General features: G+C 34.3%; 1 protein-coding gene across 1 annotated transcript in view; it reads left to right on the top strand.

Annotated features, from left to right (window-relative positions):
* LOC137925125 (zinc finger protein rotund-like) overlaps positions 1-1,547 on the top strand; it is a 116,758-nt gene extending 115,211 nt beyond the window's left edge. Inside the window, exons 5-6 of the mRNA XM_068768508.1 lie at positions 62-204; positions 1,476-1,547. Of these exons, the coding sequence (XP_068624609.1) occupies positions 62-204; positions 1,476-1,547 (215 nt within the window). The remainder of the gene's footprint in view (positions 1-61; positions 205-1,475) is intronic.
* The last annotated feature ends 18,552 nt before the right edge of the window (positions 1,548-20,099 follow it).

The following is a 20,099-nucleotide window of genomic DNA, read 5'->3' as shown; positions in this document are numbered from 1 at the left end:
AAATAATTGTTTTTATGTACTCAGTATCACCAAACATTTCCAACTGGCCCGTTCCTTTCAGGGTCATCGTCTTCGTCCCCAGTGGGCGGTACCAACGCTGGAAGTGGCTTGCTGGTGGTCCCACAGCCGTTGGGCAAAGGTCCCACGAAGCTGCAGCCGCTACATGCCCACGCGAGGAAGTATCACTGCAAGATGTGCCCTCAGGTACGCTTAGTTTAATTTAAGTTCTTTAGTAAAAATAATTTTTATTCATACATTAAGTAATAGAGGATCAACAAAGTCCTTAATTATTTGAAAAATTTACTGATTGTTTACTCCTTACTAAGATGTAATTAAAAAGAACTATAATCTATTAGGAAGGAAACGCACGAGGCATTTACGTTTTAAATAAAAGAATACTAATTCGGCAATATCCATCACCTTCTTCTTGAATGCTCTATGTCACAAATGTTCTATAAGAGTAAAAGCAATAATTTATATACATTTACAGTAAACTACATTCTTCACGTAGATTTGCCAAGCCAAATCCTCTAATTAAGTAGGATATAGCAGTTCGTCCAAAGGCTCCTGATGGAGTTTTCAAACTTGTAAACCAAAAAAGTGGTTCAGGCCAAAAAGCTGTTTGCTCCCTATCTTCTCCAGCTCGCGGAGTACAATAGTGACCATTCCAGAACTTGTTTGTTAGTATTTTCAATGTCAATGGAAAATAGAAAACGAGTTTGCTCTGAAATAGACAGAAAAAAATTTACAATGAATAAAATTCACATGAGAAAAACAAACAAATTCATCTTTACGATTTTAAATTAAAGGATATGCCATGTCTTCCCTTGATGCTTTCATTCATCTAGTGTAACTCGTGACATTATGCATGCTCATTTCGAGAATCGAACTCGTTATCTCCAATAGTTCATGTTTAAACATTTATCTTCTTTTGTTCACGGTTTTATTTGGGCCGATACTCCTCTTATATCTTCTTCTTTATTTATATGTGCAGTATGAAACTTATGTTCTCTGGTTAAGAAATATATCTATTGATCTTACAACTATGATGATTATTTACTACGACCTAGTCATAGAAATAATGATTACACAAGTGATGTAATAGCGAAATTTTTATAACCTCTAATTTTATGGATTTAGGACTGTCAAAAGCGAACAGTTTATTTATGAAATTGGTTAAAATTGGTCAAAAAGTTAGGTTGGAAGAGATGTCTGTGCTTCTAAGGTGGACGCTGGATCGATGAGGTCTGCAGCCATCGTGACGAACCCATCGTGGTGAATCCTAACTAGGAGATACCGCGGTCTCCCGCATCGAACAGAGGTCGAGTTTTAGTGGGTAGGAATCCGACAAAACCCTGTCCTGCCCTTAGAGGGCAGGGTATTCTGTCCATCCGGAAGATTTCTCCTCCCCATCCTCCCGATAGCAAAAAAAGGTGCCCACTCAGTGAAGATGAATGCAAAAGCATTGCAAGCAGACCTCCTTCAACTTGCTGTACTGGTTGACAGGCACGAGCATCACACCTTGCCTCACTGAGGACTTGGACTAGCCATCAAATGCTGATAAGTTACTTTCTACCACCAATCGCTATCAAATACAAATCCTTCTTTAATATTTTTTCTGTTTGAAGGTTTGGTTTGTTATACCGAATTTATCGACATAAAGTGTAAATTTCTTAAAAAAAAATCGCCAATCATAGACGCCAAAAGTGGCTTACAAAAGCGCGGCAAAAATCTGACTCAAAAACCAAAGATGGCCGCTCGAACGGACCGACGGCAAAATGATAATGAACGCCGACTCCGGCTGTCACTCATCAAAATTCAATTCGTCAACTGTGTCATGTAGGGTCTACAAAAAAAATAATTCACAGTTTCATATTCAGCGCGTTTCTTTACATGTGCAAAAGTTTATTATATTCCGAGAAAAACTTCACAAGCTTGTATTATTTATATTAGAAATAAAATGTGTAATTGGTTCAAATGTAAAGAATAATTCTTATTTTAATTTATAATCTTTATTAAGGATTGTCGACAAAATTACCAACATTACATACTTAGTAATATATTTTTGTAATTATTATTAATTTGCGATTTCAATGAGAAGCAACCACAACAAACGCCAGGTTAAAAATTTAGTAGTTCATAATTATTCCCTAATTTACTTACCACTTATTAATTTGGACTTCTTAATTACGAAAATACTTCATAATTACATATATTTATATACATATTTATCAGACGTGCTTATTTAAAATATAAGCAATTAAAAACCTCCATTCAAACCTTATATGTTGATTATTGACTTTTTTATACTACCTATGTTTAATGACGACTAACCTTCTACTGATGACTCCATCTTCATTACCGTTAATATTATAGCATTTTTATGTTTAACCTTTTGTTGGAATCATTTAACTTCTAATTATATCGACTGAAGTTTTATAACTTTTGAACGCATTACCCACTATAAGTACATGAATTGGACTAAAAAACAAACATTTTTATACGAAATAATGCTATTTTCTATTTTTGTTCTAACCACTTTATCAATTATGATCAAAGATAGAATAACCGGTATCATATTTGACTAGTGTTTTTAAGCTAAGAAATTATGGAGACGGCTTCTTTAAGTTACTTGTAGGTAGTTATAAGATTTAAAGTATTGCGATGTGCGTGTATTTTCCCGTCTCTTTCACCCACGTTAACGACTGAACTTATATTAAGGTATCATCAAGAATTTCTGCCGATAATCCGACTGGAATACTAGCAAACGATCGGATCAAGCTTTGCACTCACGGACACCATAACTATCATGCTAAACGTAAACCCATGCCAAGGTCTCTCGGAGCCAAGTCTATTTCATTCCTAGAGTATGTTCATAAACGACCTTGGACTTAAAGACCTCAGTGGCTTTTTGCTCGATCGGTCTTATTGGACGATTAGCAAAATGTTTTTTAAAAGCCTTTTCTATAATATTCGCTTCAAGTAAATATGCAAATAGCACTCTCGTTATTATAATCTTGACCTCGTTAGAAAAAAGGTTTGGAATTCTTTTCTTCCGTCTTCTTGTTTTCTCATAAAGTTGCAGTATCATCTCTTCCTTCTAAATAAACCATATCCCTCGCTGCTGAGGAACGTGACGCTTTTTGAAATGTTTGTGGCGCTCTATATCACGCTATCTGTCCCACTCTTCCGCGGTTAGTATTTCTTCGGCAACTATGTTATCCAGCAGGATTCGGACCAGCATGGGTCTACGGCCTCGTGGTCGCTGTCTATTTTTCTTTCCAGTGATCAAGAGATTATCCCTTCATTTACTAGAAATTGTACTCATTCATATTCTCTCGAACAATACTATACTAAGATCTTCCCTTATAATTTCCACTCTTATTTGTCACATAGCCAGGACATATTTCTTTTCCTTTTAATAAAATTTTATTTTAGTTATAGCTCTGATAATAATTATAAAGCTTTATTTAATTTGAATTTTAATTATTTATTTAATGTACAGACAACTTTCAGGTAAGAGCCTCCCTAAGGCATGCCATGTTTCTTTGTCCTGCCAATTGTAATAGAACTGATAATGGAATTACTATTTTCTTATTTCTTGCTTTAAATAGTGCAACTCACGTGTTCTTACATAAGTCTTTTTTTACAAAATGAATCCAATAAAAAGTTCAATCTTTTACCTAAACATAATTTATTGCAATAAAACAATTGAATACGCATTAAATCTTCTGATATTTTTTTGTCTACCGTACAGTTCGCGTGCACTGAACAAAACGCAATTATTTCTCTATCGTTAGTTTTTTTTTTGCCGACCGTAATACGTTTAGCGGACTAACGCATTGTCTAATTAAAACTTAAACATTAACATATTACCTTTTTAATTTTATTCTTCACTCGCTAAGCGCTTCGCAACGCCTTGTAAGGTGTACTGATGTGCTTTTACACCTTCGAGAAGTTTCACTCGACTTGATATCGTATCCTGTTCTTAATTTAAGTTTACCTTTTTATTTGTTTTATTAGTCACCAGATATGTATTTAATTGATTCAAAGTAATATATTACGTTTATTAGCTTTTTAAACGCTTTGTATATTTCTTACGTAATTATATTTGCCTGGAGTTATTATATTTAAAAATACGGCGTTTCAAAGAGTTTTATCAGTCAAGTTTCCAGAGGATACATGAGCTATTGTTAAAATCTGACTCGAAAGTTACATGTCATTTGGAAATAGCACTTGTTCATGACAAAATAAGTTCGTCACTCTTACTCTCATGTGCAAGTATAGTTACGTCTCACTCTAGTAGAATGCTTTTCCAATGTGCTTTTAGTAATAATTCAACGCTATTGGTAAATATACATTTAAAAATAACGAATCATAGTCCTATCAGAGAGGTCTGTTCTGCGGTCAACCACCAGAGTTCAGTGTCTGTTACTGTATGTACATACAACAATGCATTTTCTTTAAAATGTTTTTCTCTATCGTTTGTATGTAGGACCTCATTAACGAGTTTGGATTCTCTCAAGGATCCACAAAGAGAGCTATGGTCGTGATTCGTTTATGCAATCGAAACAACAATGATAAAATCCATAGAAGAACGAAATTAACCAATATAGCCCAGTGGATTGGCAAGTTAAGGTGTCAGTGGCCGTGCCAAAGAGCACGCAAAACAGATGGCCGATTCTAGAATGGAGCTCGCGAACCGGCAAGCCCAACGCTGGACATCTATAAGGTGAACAGACTATTCTGTTAGAGTCGTCTTGAAACGTAAATATAGACTGCTTCCAACTGGTACTTTTTTAAATCTATGAGCGAAGCATATGCCCAGCTGTGGGCATACTCCGGATGAAATGATGATGATAATTGTGTGAAGTGATGACGTGTTCTGATCTTCATGTAATGTGGATTCAACCTGCAATATGGTTAAAACTAACAGACAGCCTCTAGATTCCCTTTTCCTATTAAGATTACTATATACGATATATTATATTCTAGAACTTATATTATTGAAGTTATTTCATAAATTTATTAATTTTATTTAACATAAACTCTTAATTATTCTATTTTGGCGCCTTAACTAAAAATTACCCTTTATTGTTTTTTGGAGATAGTTACATTTTTAAATATTTAAATGCATCTGTAATAATTTGGGTTAGTAAAGGTTTGTTGGTTTTAAATTGAATTTATGCATGAAATATGTCTTTTTTACTGTTTTAGCATTAGCATTTGCGTATCAACTATGTATGCGATGTAAATTAAAATCACCATTTGAATAAAATAACTAATGTGATTTCTAAAATATTTTCAATACTATACCGTGTTAGATATTATTTAAACAATGGTAAAAGAGAAGCATAGAGACATTACCGGTAGCAGTCTAATGATGCAGGTCCACATATCGGCCTGTAAAAAGAAAGTATCGCTGACGATCGATTAAAAATACTCCAGATCCACTACATCGGAACTAGGTCGCATTTAAAAGCGATTCTGATGCGGCAGCGAATACCGAAATTCCACGAAAACACTCGGATGCTTCCAGAACCAGATAAAAACGGACGCCGGCCATACCGCAACCGTCCCTTTCTAATTAAAAAATAAAAAGAACGAGGTAAATTTATAAGTGAAATAAAATTTTACGACCTAAAATCGAGAGTCCTGAATCGAACGGTCCTACCGCTTACTACGAGATGGCACATGGCTTTCTAATCAAAACCGGGAGCTGCGGAATGTCATCGCAAAAATCTTGGACGTCGCTGCCGGACGGACAGACGACGGAACAAAAAGTCCTATCGGCTAATACTTATTGCGATTGTGTAAATTTTCGCATTCCCCCGCCGGCATGCTACGCTTTAGAGCACCGCCGACAGGACAGATGTCGTAAACATTTCGTTTTAGAAAAATATTACATTTTTATCTCTAGCATATATGATATAATTATTATTACTCAAAAGTACTATTCTCATATTTTTTTTAAATCTCCTACATTCTGTACTAGATGTAGACGTAACTAACAGAAGTCCAGAAATGAAAATTTTACATGATATTTCTTTACAAAATCGAATAAGGAACGAAAGTAACCAACGTGGCCCAGGCCCGTGGCCTAGCAAGTTGAATTGGCAGTGCATTTGATGTAATGAGTCATACATTGATATTAAGCTCGCGGAAACAGTGGACCTGGTGGATTTTGTTCTAGTTACATCGAAGACGTTCGCACGATGAGGGACGATGTCCGTATAGGTGTATAGTGTAATGAATAAAGTGTAATGCAGAATTTACGAAGAACTACTCGGTGGTCGCGAGCGACACCGACCTCTCCTGCCCATCGAACGTAGGCGAGTGATGGTTGTGTGGTGCATTGTGCCCACCGAGGCCCCGATATTGTTTGTTGTTGTGGCAGTGGACAGTTCTGGAATGGAAACCGCAGACAAGCGTAGCAAAGGAAGTCACCCTACAAGGTGGATAGATGGCAAGAAAGCAGACCGCTTTCAGTTGGCACTACTAAAAATACTTATTATGATTTAACGCGTGTTTATCGCCATAGTTTCTTAAGAATCAACAAAACTAATTGATCTAATATATAAAATTCTCGTGTTACGGTGTGCGTGATTGAACTCCTCCGAAACGGCTCGACCGATTTTCGTGAATCTTTGCGCCCATATCGGCCAGGGCGGAAAATCGGACATCTATTTTCCATCCCCCTAAATGTTAAGGGTGTTCCACCTCTAATTTTTTTTTGACAATTTTTTTTTTATGATACAACATACAAAAATACATACAACCCTAACTTTTCACCCCCATATGATCAACCCCTATTTTTTATTTGTTTTTAAATGTTTCCTAGAAATAACATACATGACAAAACAACGTTTACGGGATCAGATAGTATTTATATAATAATTAATACATAAAAATACCAAAAATTGTCATACTATTGATCCTGACCGACAAAAAGTTTTTAGTCCCGCCTGGACCGCGCGTCTTCCGTTTGAAATGGCCGCCCGACGCCAAAATGTTTGACGAAAAAAAAAACACAGCCACCATTGTACGAAGTCAAAGCTTCTTAACAGTATATTACAAGATTTTCTTTATATTCCGTGATGTGCTGTTAACCTTTATGGGTTTTACAGCTTCGCCGAACTCTAGGCTCGCGAATCGGAATTCGCGGACTTAAATAAACACCAAGACTTTTCTTATCGTCATTAAAGTCGATAAAAGTTTATATTTATCTATTTTCTCCGCAATGGAATTACAATTATCTTTCTTATACGTTTGTTGTTTACCGTCTATCCAAGGAACGGTCCGAAAAAGGAAGCTACTATCAGACGCTGAAAGATATAGCTCGCTACAACAATAAAACTTTGGGTTGGCTGGTAGAGGCTAAAGGTGTTAAGTCCGCTACTACTAAGATTGTTAATAAATAAATATAGAAAAAAAACAGACTAATAAATACTTAAATAAATTATTAAGTTACGAGGCAGATAGATAAATATATAAAAAAAAATTCTGTAGTTATAGTTGGTGTATTAATATTTCTTTACTACATTTTATTCTCACAAAGTGATAGGTACCTCCCATAGGATAACACATTGTAACATTTAAGCAACATAGTGGTGAAAACAATTGTTATAAGTATAATAACTAAAGATTTTAACTGTACTTAAGCTTGTATTGCATAAAAAAATGTAACAATGGTAAATTGAATATAGAAATTATGTAAAACGAAAATTAATAATGTATATGTAAAATTGCGGAAAGTGTGATGATTAAAATGAAGCCTAATAGAAAAAAAAATTGAAGAAATTGTGGAATATGGGAGAGTAGGGAGAGAATAAGACTCTTAACACTTTGCGGGCAATGTGACCAAAATACTGAAGGTGTACTTTATAGACTAGTAGATGATGGGCACATAGTCACTTTAAATACGTTTAGGAAAACCCAGCATTTTTCTATAACACTACATTTCGAAATCATCAACGCGTCTACTGTCATTATATTTCGGCATACATGTCGCGGCGGCTTAGACAAAAAAGCAGTTTTAACAATCTTCTACGCATTTATTTTTTTAACGTTCCTATCCTTCCTTACCTTTTTCGACCCATGGCGTTTAGCCAGTCCTTTATTAAAGTATAGACAAATGTTATTACGTGACAATTTCCGGTGTATTCACCCCTTATATCAACACCCCGACTACTTTGTAGAGTCTAAATGTGCTCAATAACACACACTACTCCGCAAACGATCAAGCAAATTCCTATCATTATATGAAGCACCCTGCATTTGCACTCAACTCCGAATGATTAACAAAATCAATTGAAAATGAACCTTAAGTCAACGCGGTAACGAACATGCCGTTAGCAAATATAAAATTGTAGGCGCTCTATGAAAATCAGTAATGTATTCGAATAGTCCAATTTGAAGCGTTGTATAATCTATTTTATTGCTCTCGGAATAGAGTCGAAAATTTGGTTGGCTTGTTTTTGGTATGACGGTGAGTTGGATGGGCACTTATGGTCGTCAATTTTTCACGAAACGAAAATCACGTCCACTTCCGGTCGTACGTCTCGTCGCCGCGGACAGTCGGCGCGGCAAATTTGCGAAATGGCTAACATTTTTTATTTATTTATTTCTCTATTAATAAGAAGTAAATGCTAGTTATATATGTATATATCGTGGACGAAATCTTGCGTCTTTCGATGACATACATTCATACATACCTCACACGTAAAGTATCCATCCGTAAATTTTCCACTGGGACATAAATATCCTCTCAAAAATAATATACAAGCAGTAACCAATTCCGTAGAGGTATTGCCGATTGATCTATAATATTGATGATTGGTTTTAGATTTATCTTCTTCGATAAGTCAGTTTCCTCTCGATGTTTTAAAACTTTACAATACACAAAAAATATCGCCAACCGGATATTAAACTTACCACCTAGTTTTTATTTATTATTTAATGTATATTACTATAATATAGAAAAATAAATAGGATGAACTATGCAAAAGATGAAATAGAAAGTATTCTAGACAACCATTGCACTACATTACTATGAATGAAACTTTAACACTAGGTAACACTTCAATAACAACGCTAAATATATTTGCCGCGTCAAATTTTGTCGCCGTTAGGATATTAAAAATGCATTTAATGAAGCGACGCATGCGACTGCTCGGTGGCAGGTGGTACCTGCGCACACGCGCTTCCTTGCAATTAAAAGTTGACACCGAACAATAAGCATTATAATTGAGGCCACTAAAATGTAATCATTTTTATAAATTATTTAAAATTAGAAAAGGGACCTTCTTACCCGCTTCGCGTTACTCGCAGTCTTTTGTGTATTTTCATAAAATCCATTATTACTAATATCTTTGCCAAAAAAAAAAATTACTAACTTTTATACCTAAAAGAGCAATAGTTAGAAAACATTCATTATTTTTTAATAAACACCTCCTCAGCATTCCTCCGAGAGGAATTTCGTTAATATTAATTTTTAATTTTATTTATTTATATATCAAAGAAATAGCCTAAGTAGCGCGTTTGGTTTTTAAGAGTGCGCCACTACTGTCTTGCTGATATCACTAATATAAATCAAAAATCAAAATATTATTTATTCGAATAGGCTATTACAATTCCGAATCATCAATTAATATAAAAGTTCAGCATTGTTATCCCTATAGAAAGCTTACACCGGCTCGGAAGGCAGTTCTGTTGAGAAGAACCGGCGAGAAACTCAACAGTTGCTCTTTACAAATAGTTTTATGAACAGTGCTTATCAATAATTAGCTTCCTGAATGAGCATCGACAACATTTAATTCCACGCATTAACATCAGTATAGTTCTTTAATATAATAATATGCCATTTAAAAAAAATAATGGTTTTAAATATCTCCAGTGGCAGATCCGAAATTGATTGTGGAATTTTACTGTACATGCGTATACCTTGTGTCATAAACGATTTCTTTAATTTGGAGATGAAAATTAGGAGCAAACGGCTTATTTTTATTACTTGTTGTTTTATGTTTGCTTATTCTTTTATTATTTTGTTTAATAACACCGTGTCTATCACTGTTTTTTAAGTAATTTTGAATGTTTCTGCGGACAAACAAAACATTATTACAGATATATTGCAACGCAACCATAAGAATACCAGCTTAATTAAAAATTTCTCGCATAGAATATAATATTACCTATATTTAACAGCACATTTTAAATACATCAAACACACTTTTAAAATATTTTTACATTCAACTGCGTAAAAAGGTCATTACTTATACTCACCAACAAGTATTACCACCATATGTGAAGGCCGAAGGTCTGTTACCAATATTTGTTGCCAATGATGTCATTCAGATTTGAGACGTGGTCGCTTACGATGAAATTCATAATCATCAGGCTCATCCAGGGAGCATTGGAGATACTTATTCTCGGAGTTTCGCTGCAAGATCGTATCACAAATTAGGAAATACACTAAATAAAACAAATGTCACTGACGTATCTTAAACAATTGCTGGTATGATATGGCAGAAGGCGGGACATATCGCCACGATCCTGTAGATGCAGCGTTGATAGGCCCCTTATCAGATAACAGGACACGACATGGTTAAAGGTAACGAGAAGCCGCTAGATGCAGACAGCGCAGAAACAGTTATCGTCGCGATCGTCTAAAAAATAGAAAGAGAACAAGCAGTTTATTTGACTATAGTAAATAATTGCATTTTAAAAAAAAATGATCTATCATAATCTATTTAATAATTACACTATTTTAAATCGTAGTTAAACCGTGATATATAAGGTTTTTGGATCTAACTTAATGGCCCCACCGTGCGGCCGAACGTAAGACCAAGCGTGCAACAACGTTTTCATATTTAATCTTCCCTTATGACCGTTAAACAGCGCAGCTTATCAAGACAAGCTTTGTGGTTAATTTAAAACGCTTTATTAAACTGACGGGCGAGAAACAAAAAAAAAAAGAAACGAGAATTTAACGCAATAAATACAATGAATTTATAAAACGGAAGTGTGCAATTGTGTAGTTAGTGTTCGAGAATCGTGACGGATAACGTACTTTATTATGTTAATGCGAAAAGGTGATCGTTGGGGCAAGCGCTGGAAAATTTTTAATATCTGCATATAAACAGTGCCATCCGCGAAGTAACAAGTCACTATCGGAAAATATAACATGATTGGTCTATTACAACACACACACACAAATAGATAACTAGTACATATCAACTTTATTTTATTTATTAATTTATCGATTTTGTATAAGTATTTTATGTTACCCAATAAATTCCCACTACAACTGCATCAAGTAAACTGTATAAAGATAATAATTGGTTTAAAAGAAAATGTTACTACACACTTTGTAACGGTAAAGGCAGCCTACACTTAAAGTTACATTGTGATAGCTTTGTAAACATATTCATTACTTACGAATTTAATTTTGGTTAAGACCTCTGTCATAGAACGAATTCGGGTCGGTCGGGGTGCCTTTCCGACCGCAGACCGCAACGTCTTGACTCAAATTAACCCGCACTGTTTTCATATATCATATTTGTTTTGAATTATCGAACCTACACGCATATGGTTAGGCTTTTAATTATCAATATTTTAATACAAATTGTCATGTATTGGTTTTAGTTATTGTTCTTACAACTACATTACACTTAAAAATGGTCACAAAAAAAATTGACCTATTTTGATCTGAACGCTTAGATCAAAACATTTTTGGAACCACCACAGATTCAATGCGCAAGAATCCAGGGATTCAGTTTATTTAAAATTAAAAAAAAGTTTGTTTAAGTAGGCATATACAAACGCTTTTGAATTATCGAATATTTTAATATTATAAATAATAAGCTATCACCTCTGAATGTTTACCTGCTGAGTAGAAGGCTAGAAACTCAATAGTTGTAAATTTCAAATTCAATTCAGCAATTTTTGATGCGTACAATATAATAAAAATCATGTAAATGAATCAACAAGCCAAGTTCCACATATTTTAATTATTTAAAAACTCTTTAACGCTTTAATAAAATTTATTTAATAATTTTCTTTTAATTATAGATGTAAAACTAAGAAATAGGATTTTATTATATACACGTACTTATTTCTGTCACAATTTTTTTTCAAGAATTTAAATTTTAACGCATAAATAATAATTTACTAAATATGTATTGAAAAGCAAATATGTGTGAAACAGATAAAAATGCTACATAACGATTAATTAAAGTACATGAAAACCCGCATTAGGCAGTTCAACTGTTTTTTTGTTCAAAAAGAGGTGTAAAATGCTGAATGTTATAAATAATATATACATAACATTAATTATTGTATTAGCACTTAATAGTTCTAAATACTAAGAAATGTCTTATCAAAATCCATCCAAAAAATTCGGATTTGTTATTTCTTATTTTTAATCTCTATATATGTTGTCTTGTGATATGTATCACCATTTGTGAACAGTAGTTACGTTATCAATTCTATGCTTAGAAGATAGTTATTCTTAACTTAATCCTAAATCTAGGATAGATTTATGTGTTTCTATTATTAGAAAACAATAATTAGCTAAAGTGCTACCGAAATCGCTGTTTCAAGCCCTAGGAAAGCACGGCGGTAGGATCCGAAGAATATAGAGCATGTGCCGCTACAGCGAGCGTTACCGGCAGATTGATTGAACGGAGCGGCCGATAATCCCCCCGTCTCGCCGCGTACATACCTAAGACGCGGTACAATAGTTTCGGTAGCACTTTATTACAAATTTTCACGGATATTTTTACTTCATTTGCACCAAAAACAGCTTCATAATGTGATCAAAAAACCAGGAAAAGTTGTTACATTAAATGTAAATTCATTATTGATTCTTCCAAAACAATTTCATCCCCTTTGAAGAAATCTCCGTTCAATAAAATGCACTTTTGCCAACGTTTTTTCCAGTCCCCGAAACTGTCGGAATAGCCTTTTTCGGGTATAACCTTCAAAACCTTCTCAATTGGGTTTTTATCTCCTTATTTGTATCAATATGGCGACCCCACTTTAGACTTTTGAGTTTGCTGAATACAAGAAGTTGCGCGGACCCTAATCAGGCGAATACGGTGGTTGGCGAACGATATGAGTCGAGTTTTTGGGCTATTTTTTCATAAATTTGCACCGAGTCGTGACGAGTTTGAGCCATAAAACCTCCTTCAAAATAATTTGGGTTGAAACAAACGCCTAGCCAAATGCTATAGATAGTAAATTCATAGCATGTCATATAACATGACAAGAATTAGAAATGATTTTAAGGACATAATTTTTTTTGACTTAGTTTACTTTTCATCACAAAACTCGTGCAGAGTAAGTTCGTATCTAAATAAGAGGAAATCTCATTAAATTTCCTGGTGGTATATGAAAGTATGGCGCCTGTTATTGGTTTCACAAATGAAGGTTGTAATACAGAAATTTGTAGGATGTTCAAAAATAATATCTCTGAAGCGGTTCGTCGCTTCAAACCGTTTATATGTGGTTTCTTGAAACACAAAAGTTGTCTGTTTAATCCTTTCGAAGTATCGTTTTGATGAAGTATAAGGCGCTTTGCGGTTGCCGAGAAAAAGGGGAAGACCCGGCCATCGTCTTGATGCTTATTCTCAACGTCAACAATTTTGTTGTGTATACCCTTTCAATATGTCAAATATGATTGTCTGTATTATAAAAAGATATGTAGTCTTTGTAATATATTTTTGACAATGACATAAACAACAAACTTAACTAAACCAGTTAACGAGAAGTTAGTAAACCTTTTATACTGACCTGACAAGAGGCAGTGTGGAAGCAGTTTTCAAGAACAGTTAATGTAAGTAGGGAAAGAAAATCGAATGTCCAAACGAGAGGACCCTTTAAAAGTCATTCTTGAAGATACATTAGTTGTTTTAAAATAAATTACAATTTAATCAAAAGTCGAACTCAAAGCCACAAATAATATGACAAGGTACTTAGAGGAAATTATTTTTTTTATTCTCATGAAATAGAAATATATTGCCAGTATCGTGTATCTCATTACATGACAGCGGTACGGGACTATTGGCTGCCAGGGCTTTAGTGTCTTAGGGTGGAGACCACAGACAGACCACCTTGTTGCGGTCGTCAAAAGTTGCTGGGTACAGATAACTACCAACCTTAGACTTCCAAGAGAATTCTCTGCGAAATCTATAGTGGCGTGTTCAGCTGTGGAAGTCTCACAGATTAAAAAAATTTTGTTTTGTTTTTGGAAACCTCTCGTGCTTACCTGCCATGTGTAAACAAGGACATTATTTACGATTATTACTTAAAAAATTTTGCTCTCAAAACTCTCTTTTGTCTTTTCTTGATATCTTTCATTCGTTTCTCTGTTCTCCTTCTTTTATACAACCTCTATCTTTCTTCGCCTTTCTTCCGGAATACTGTAATATTTTTATATCACAAATTTCATTTCGTGTTTTCAATTTATATGAAATATTTATCTCTATTCTATTTACTTAAGTCTTATTCCTTTTTATTACTGTTCCGTTTATCCTCCTGTAGTACTCCAGAAAGATCTGGCGTCGTCTCTCTTGACTAACTAGCGAAGGAATATTAATATCCTCTATCCTTTCCTACAACTGAAACTGACAAACTGGGATATCCGGTGAATATGTGCACCGTGGTCTTGTACACAAAATAAATGTAATATAATAAATGATTCTCCTTGATATATAGATTCTATAATTCTCCATATTTGATTCCGGACACGCACCAAAAACCAAAGCCGAACCCTTTGAGAACGTGCAAAAAATAGTAAAGGGTGCATGCAGGTTAAACAGCGTACGAATGACAATGCATTTGTTCGGTAATAAGCGTTGCGGTGCGAAGCGGGTATTGTGATGACGTCTTAAGGGAGATAATCCATCATGATGATACAATTTAGTGATGACCTCGTCTTTTCGATAAAAATTACGAAAGAACGATCAACTCTTTTCTACATTCGTCGATAAAATCGACAATTTTTTTGATAGCAAACTTAAATTGCCCCAAATTAAAATATTCAATTATAATTTTTTTTTCTATGATTACATATTAAAATTCGTTAACACACCCCTCACAAATTTCCAACCGGTAGAAAGTGATGTGCGATTAAAAATCAAAAATATATTCCTTAAGAAAAATCGATAATTTTTACCTAGCAATGTGTTTAATTATTTATCATATTACCTAAATATTAAATAAAACATTGATTGATAAGTACACAAATATAAACTTTTATTTAGAGGAGCTAATAATATCGCACTGGTAATTAATATTTTAGAAAGTAAATGTATCGATATCGACAAAACTAATGTTGCCCACAACCCTTCCGCATCTAGGCATAAATCAAAATTCCAGATTGATGGTATTACATCAACATAGCCTATCACAATGTATCCGTAGATTACTTTGCATAATAATTCTAATGCCTGTCAATTATTGAATAAAACATAAGGCCGTAATAAGGGCAGATGGCTGATAGAATTTGTATGTGAGAACGCAAATAGGAACCTAAGCGGCACTTAAAGTAATTTGTCATTGCTAAATTTTGGTCCAACTGAATGTAGGTTTATGGAAATTGTTGGGATTAGCAAACGGATGTGTTTGAACTAATAGATGCCGTGAGAATCATTTGTTGGAAGAAGATAAATTTATCAATGATGGATAAATATTCCCAAATTTACTTTCACGCATGTGTATACATTTTTTACGATAAAACATAAATTTTTAAGAGTTTCACTTTGTCGCTTCATTCCAGAATCGCTCACTGCAAGGCATAGGTCTCTCGTTAAGATATCTATTGGAAATTTACCATTATTGTGATTTCTCTGGATACCGTAATCGGTATTATACTATCCAATGAACGCTGGTGTCCATCCTCTGGAAACTTATTTGTGAGCAGTGGCAATCCAATGTAATTAATGAATAAATTTTGAATTATGTAAGATTGTATCTCGGGGATCGGACATGGGAATACCACTACTCACTGTCATGGCGTATTAACGAATAATTATTTTATATTAAAAACATTATTAAATTTTATCGATAGAAATATATCGGAGTCGAACACGCGACCTATGATCGCAAGTCACAGTGCTCTACCGCTGTGCTACTACTGCTTAAAGTTTCTTATAACATTGTACAAATTTAAATATGTTTTACTATTGTATGCGCACACAGCCTGGCTATTGTTATACTAGCTTTTAACTAGACTTTGGTATATTAATAAAAAAATTATAATAAACGGCCTTCCTAACTAATAACGTATATTACCTAACTAATAACATATTTTAAAATATTAATAGACAAGATCATGTAAGGCAACAGCATTTTATACTTACATTACTTATTATGTAAATACCAATATTTAATTTATTTAAGTATATTAACAAAAGAATATAAGGATCCTTTTTGGAAGCACTTCCAGAGTTTCCAAAATATGAACTACTCGGATATTTTTCCATCAAATGGATTGTTGTTGCATTCTGCAAATCGGTTACCTATAGTTCGAGGTTGGTTTTGTGTTTCTGGATACTAAAAACTTTTGTTGTTAGTTGCCGGCGAAACATCTACATTGATATTACCAAGTATTCATGGTGACATTCATTTTCTGCTTTTAAATTTTAAGAAACATTGAGTTAAACGGTTGTGAAGAGTTTGTAAAACCTACAAAAGTTTGCACTTACGGAAAATGGGATAATTTTTGAGTGAACAAGTTATGATTTATTCTAACATATCAGATTATATATCCAAAATATTGACATGGCAAATGTTAGTTCGTCAAAGATGACTATCTTTTCGTCAATACATAAGGCCAAACACAAGATTAAGATGAGAAATCTTAACTATAGGATAGATCCAACTATTAGCATAGGAATATGACGACACGCCCCGAGTAAACAGTACATTTAGATATAATGCAAAGAAACCATAACAAGAGGCACTTAAACCCTTTGGCGCCGAATACAAAGCATCAATACCCAATAATCGTATAATATATTGAATTATCGAAGGGCAAATGCGGCGGACAAAACGGCACATTGAAGCCAATCGAAGGGTTAACATTTCCTTTTTAAGGATTATCGCAAATCCGATTTCGTGTAATCATTCGATTGAAATTAACAAACGAATGGTTTTAATTAAGAAATATTTAAAGCTTTTTCATTTTACCTAGAAATGAGTAAAAGTAAGTCATTTTTTTTTATAAATTAAATTATTTTTATTTTAGGAAGCTTCCCATATTTGTGATACAACTGTAATCCATATTATTAACTAAATTATTATCAGAATTATAATTATAATTAAAATAAAAATTGGTCTAGTTAATACAAATACAAATAATGCTACATCATTGAATAAATAACATAAATAGTTGTAGTTTATTGCCGTTTACACTCTTGTGTAGGTATATGGTGATAGAAAGCACCACTTTCGTACACATCCCACGCGACCACAGTTATAATGTTATATAGCCTATTTCAGGCACTAGCTGCTCAACAACGTAAGATTGCGCAGTAATCAGAAACCTTGGCGTCGGCAAACACGCCCTTGGCGCTGGAGTATCTGATTTTTTTCTCATAATTATACGAAAAGCGTCATTACACTGTACTCGAAGTATATTGTACGATCCCCTCGTATATTTCGTCCAACGTTGGCATGTGTAGAAGCTTTGACAGTTGGCTCTGTTTATGCTTTTATTGATAACTTTGTGATGGATTTCAATTTTGGTGGATCATCATCTTCATTATTTCAGCCATAGAACATCCACTCCTGGTCACCTACCATCTACCGTCTTTAGGGTGGACGTTCAATGCTACGTTTGCTGGTCCATGGTTTCTGCAGAAACCCTTTCAGACATCAATTCTGCGTGCCATATGACCTGCCTACTGCATTATCATATCATTTCGCCAGTTGATGTGTCAACTTGCCCGCCTACTCGGCTATGAGGCTACTTTCATTCGTCTACGGAGCTCCTCATTCCTGATTCGCTTTCATAGAGATAACCTAATACAGCCTTCTCTATTAAATTATTAAGAGTTCTTTTACCTGACTTGCACCGCCTAAAAGGCATTAGCAGATTACGCGAGTGCGAGGAGGCAGGGCGGTGAGGATGCTTAGCCTAATATCTCTTGTAGCCCTCCTATGCTTAGCCTAATATCTCTTGTCTCCTTAGGTAGCGTCAGCTCAGATATATATGCTACAATATTACTGGATTGGGAGGACTTTTGAGAGCTTTATTATTCACACTTTTTTGTACACCATAAATAATACCTAAAAGATAATAGAAACATTTTATAAAGAGGTACAAAAGGCGGTCTTATTGCTCAAGGCGATCTACACCAGATAACCTTTGAATGGAGATGAGAGACATGAATGAAAGGGCAGTTTAGGATGTACATACATACAAATATATACATTACTATACACACGTACATATATACGAAATACTTATATATAAATACAGAAATACATAAATACGAATAAATAAATGCTACACAATATTTTAGAGACCAAGGAAGTGCTCTTTTATCATTTTACCATTAGTTTGTAACTAACACGTTTAGTTTTTAATGTTTAAAATTAGACAAATCGTTTATCTTTTATAAAGACCACGGATGAGTAATAAAAATATAGGTATAGCAAACTTTTTAAAAGTACAAGTAAAGTAGAACTAGTTATGAAAGTCATATTTGTGAAATTTCTAAATAATTCATATAGTGTATATTGTTTTTACAACTACAATATATAAGAAGAGAATAAAGTCAATTGAAACTAAAGAGATACAACTTTAGAAAAAAAAAAGGATTGCGCAAATTGCAATCTAACGTGACATTAAGCTATATAATCATAATACAAAGCGATCTGAATAAATTAATAACAGAGAATAAATGGAATTCTAACTCTTAACACGACACTTCAATATAAAACCATTCAACAAACCGTTTACCGTGGTAAAATAGATGTTTAATAAAAAAATAACTAGAAAATGAGAAGCGAATTATTAAATCTAAACGCGACAATTACCGAGAGAGTTTTTCTGCGAGTTGCCGACCGTAACGGTGGTTGTCGCAAAAAAATATATCCAGTTTCAAACTAAGCCATTGTATAGATCATTATCGGGCACGCGTCAAAGTCAACTATTGTTATCGATAAAAAATCAATAGCTGTTATGATTTTCACCACACAGCCCTCACTACTATTGCCATTGATGAAATACAATATTATATTTCAAAGGGTTAGGGTATGCATGCGCGATCAAAAAGAGCAATTGGTTTATTGTTGCATTATCATAATATGAACCCAATCATATTTTTATTCGCATTGATGTGTTTTTATTTAACACTCGATGACTTTTTCATCAACATGTCAGCCGACGGATGTGCAAGGCCTTCCTCAAATATCACGACGATTTCCGGTTTTGTGCTACCAGGAACTTTCCGTTACCTACTATGGAACCCACTCAAAATTTGATCACTGGCAATTAAGTATTATGTAGATCATTTTTATACTTCGCAAGATTAAAAAAAATGCTGTCTATTTTGTTTGATTCAAGCAAGCTTATCAGAATAAAGATAGGATCGTGTATCTCAGGGATCGTCAACCGACGATCGTGCTAAATAGAAGCGTTGCTGTTTTATCAGCAACTTCTCTTAGGACTAACGCTTTTCAAAGCGGTGATAATGTTAGCCAGGTAATAACAACAAAACAAATTGAGGTTCTCGGGCGCTCTGGAGTCGGAATGCTAGAAGTGTATTGTCAACGAGTGACAGTCTAAGTTGACCTTTGAGCCCAGCCAGTCTATGAAGAGAGTTAGTGAAACTAGTATGTAACAACTCAGGGCGAAGCTCCCTAAGTAGTTCTCGTGCTTCGATACCAGAGGTTTAAGCGCTTACGCTTTGCTCTTCAAACCTTCCGAATCTGCAAGTGCCACTTGGGCTGTAAAACCTGGATAAAAAAATCAGAAATGACTTTGCGAACACTGTGTAATAATTTATTAATAACAATACAGCTAATTATTTATAACGTTCTCTACCCTGGGTTCTCACGATTTTTTTTTAATTGCACCCAAGCAGATGTTT

This window comes from Battus philenor, unplaced genomic scaffold (genome assembly GCF_028537555.1).
Source record: "Battus philenor isolate CCGP_79_NKW_IND1 unplaced genomic scaffold, ilBatPhil1.0.hap1 SCAF_26, whole genome shotgun sequence".
Taxonomy (NCBI): domain Eukaryota; kingdom Metazoa; phylum Arthropoda; class Insecta; order Lepidoptera; family Papilionidae; genus Battus; species Battus philenor.
Note: the sequence above shows the minus strand (reverse complement) of the source record. Positions and strands in the feature narration are given on the sequence as shown.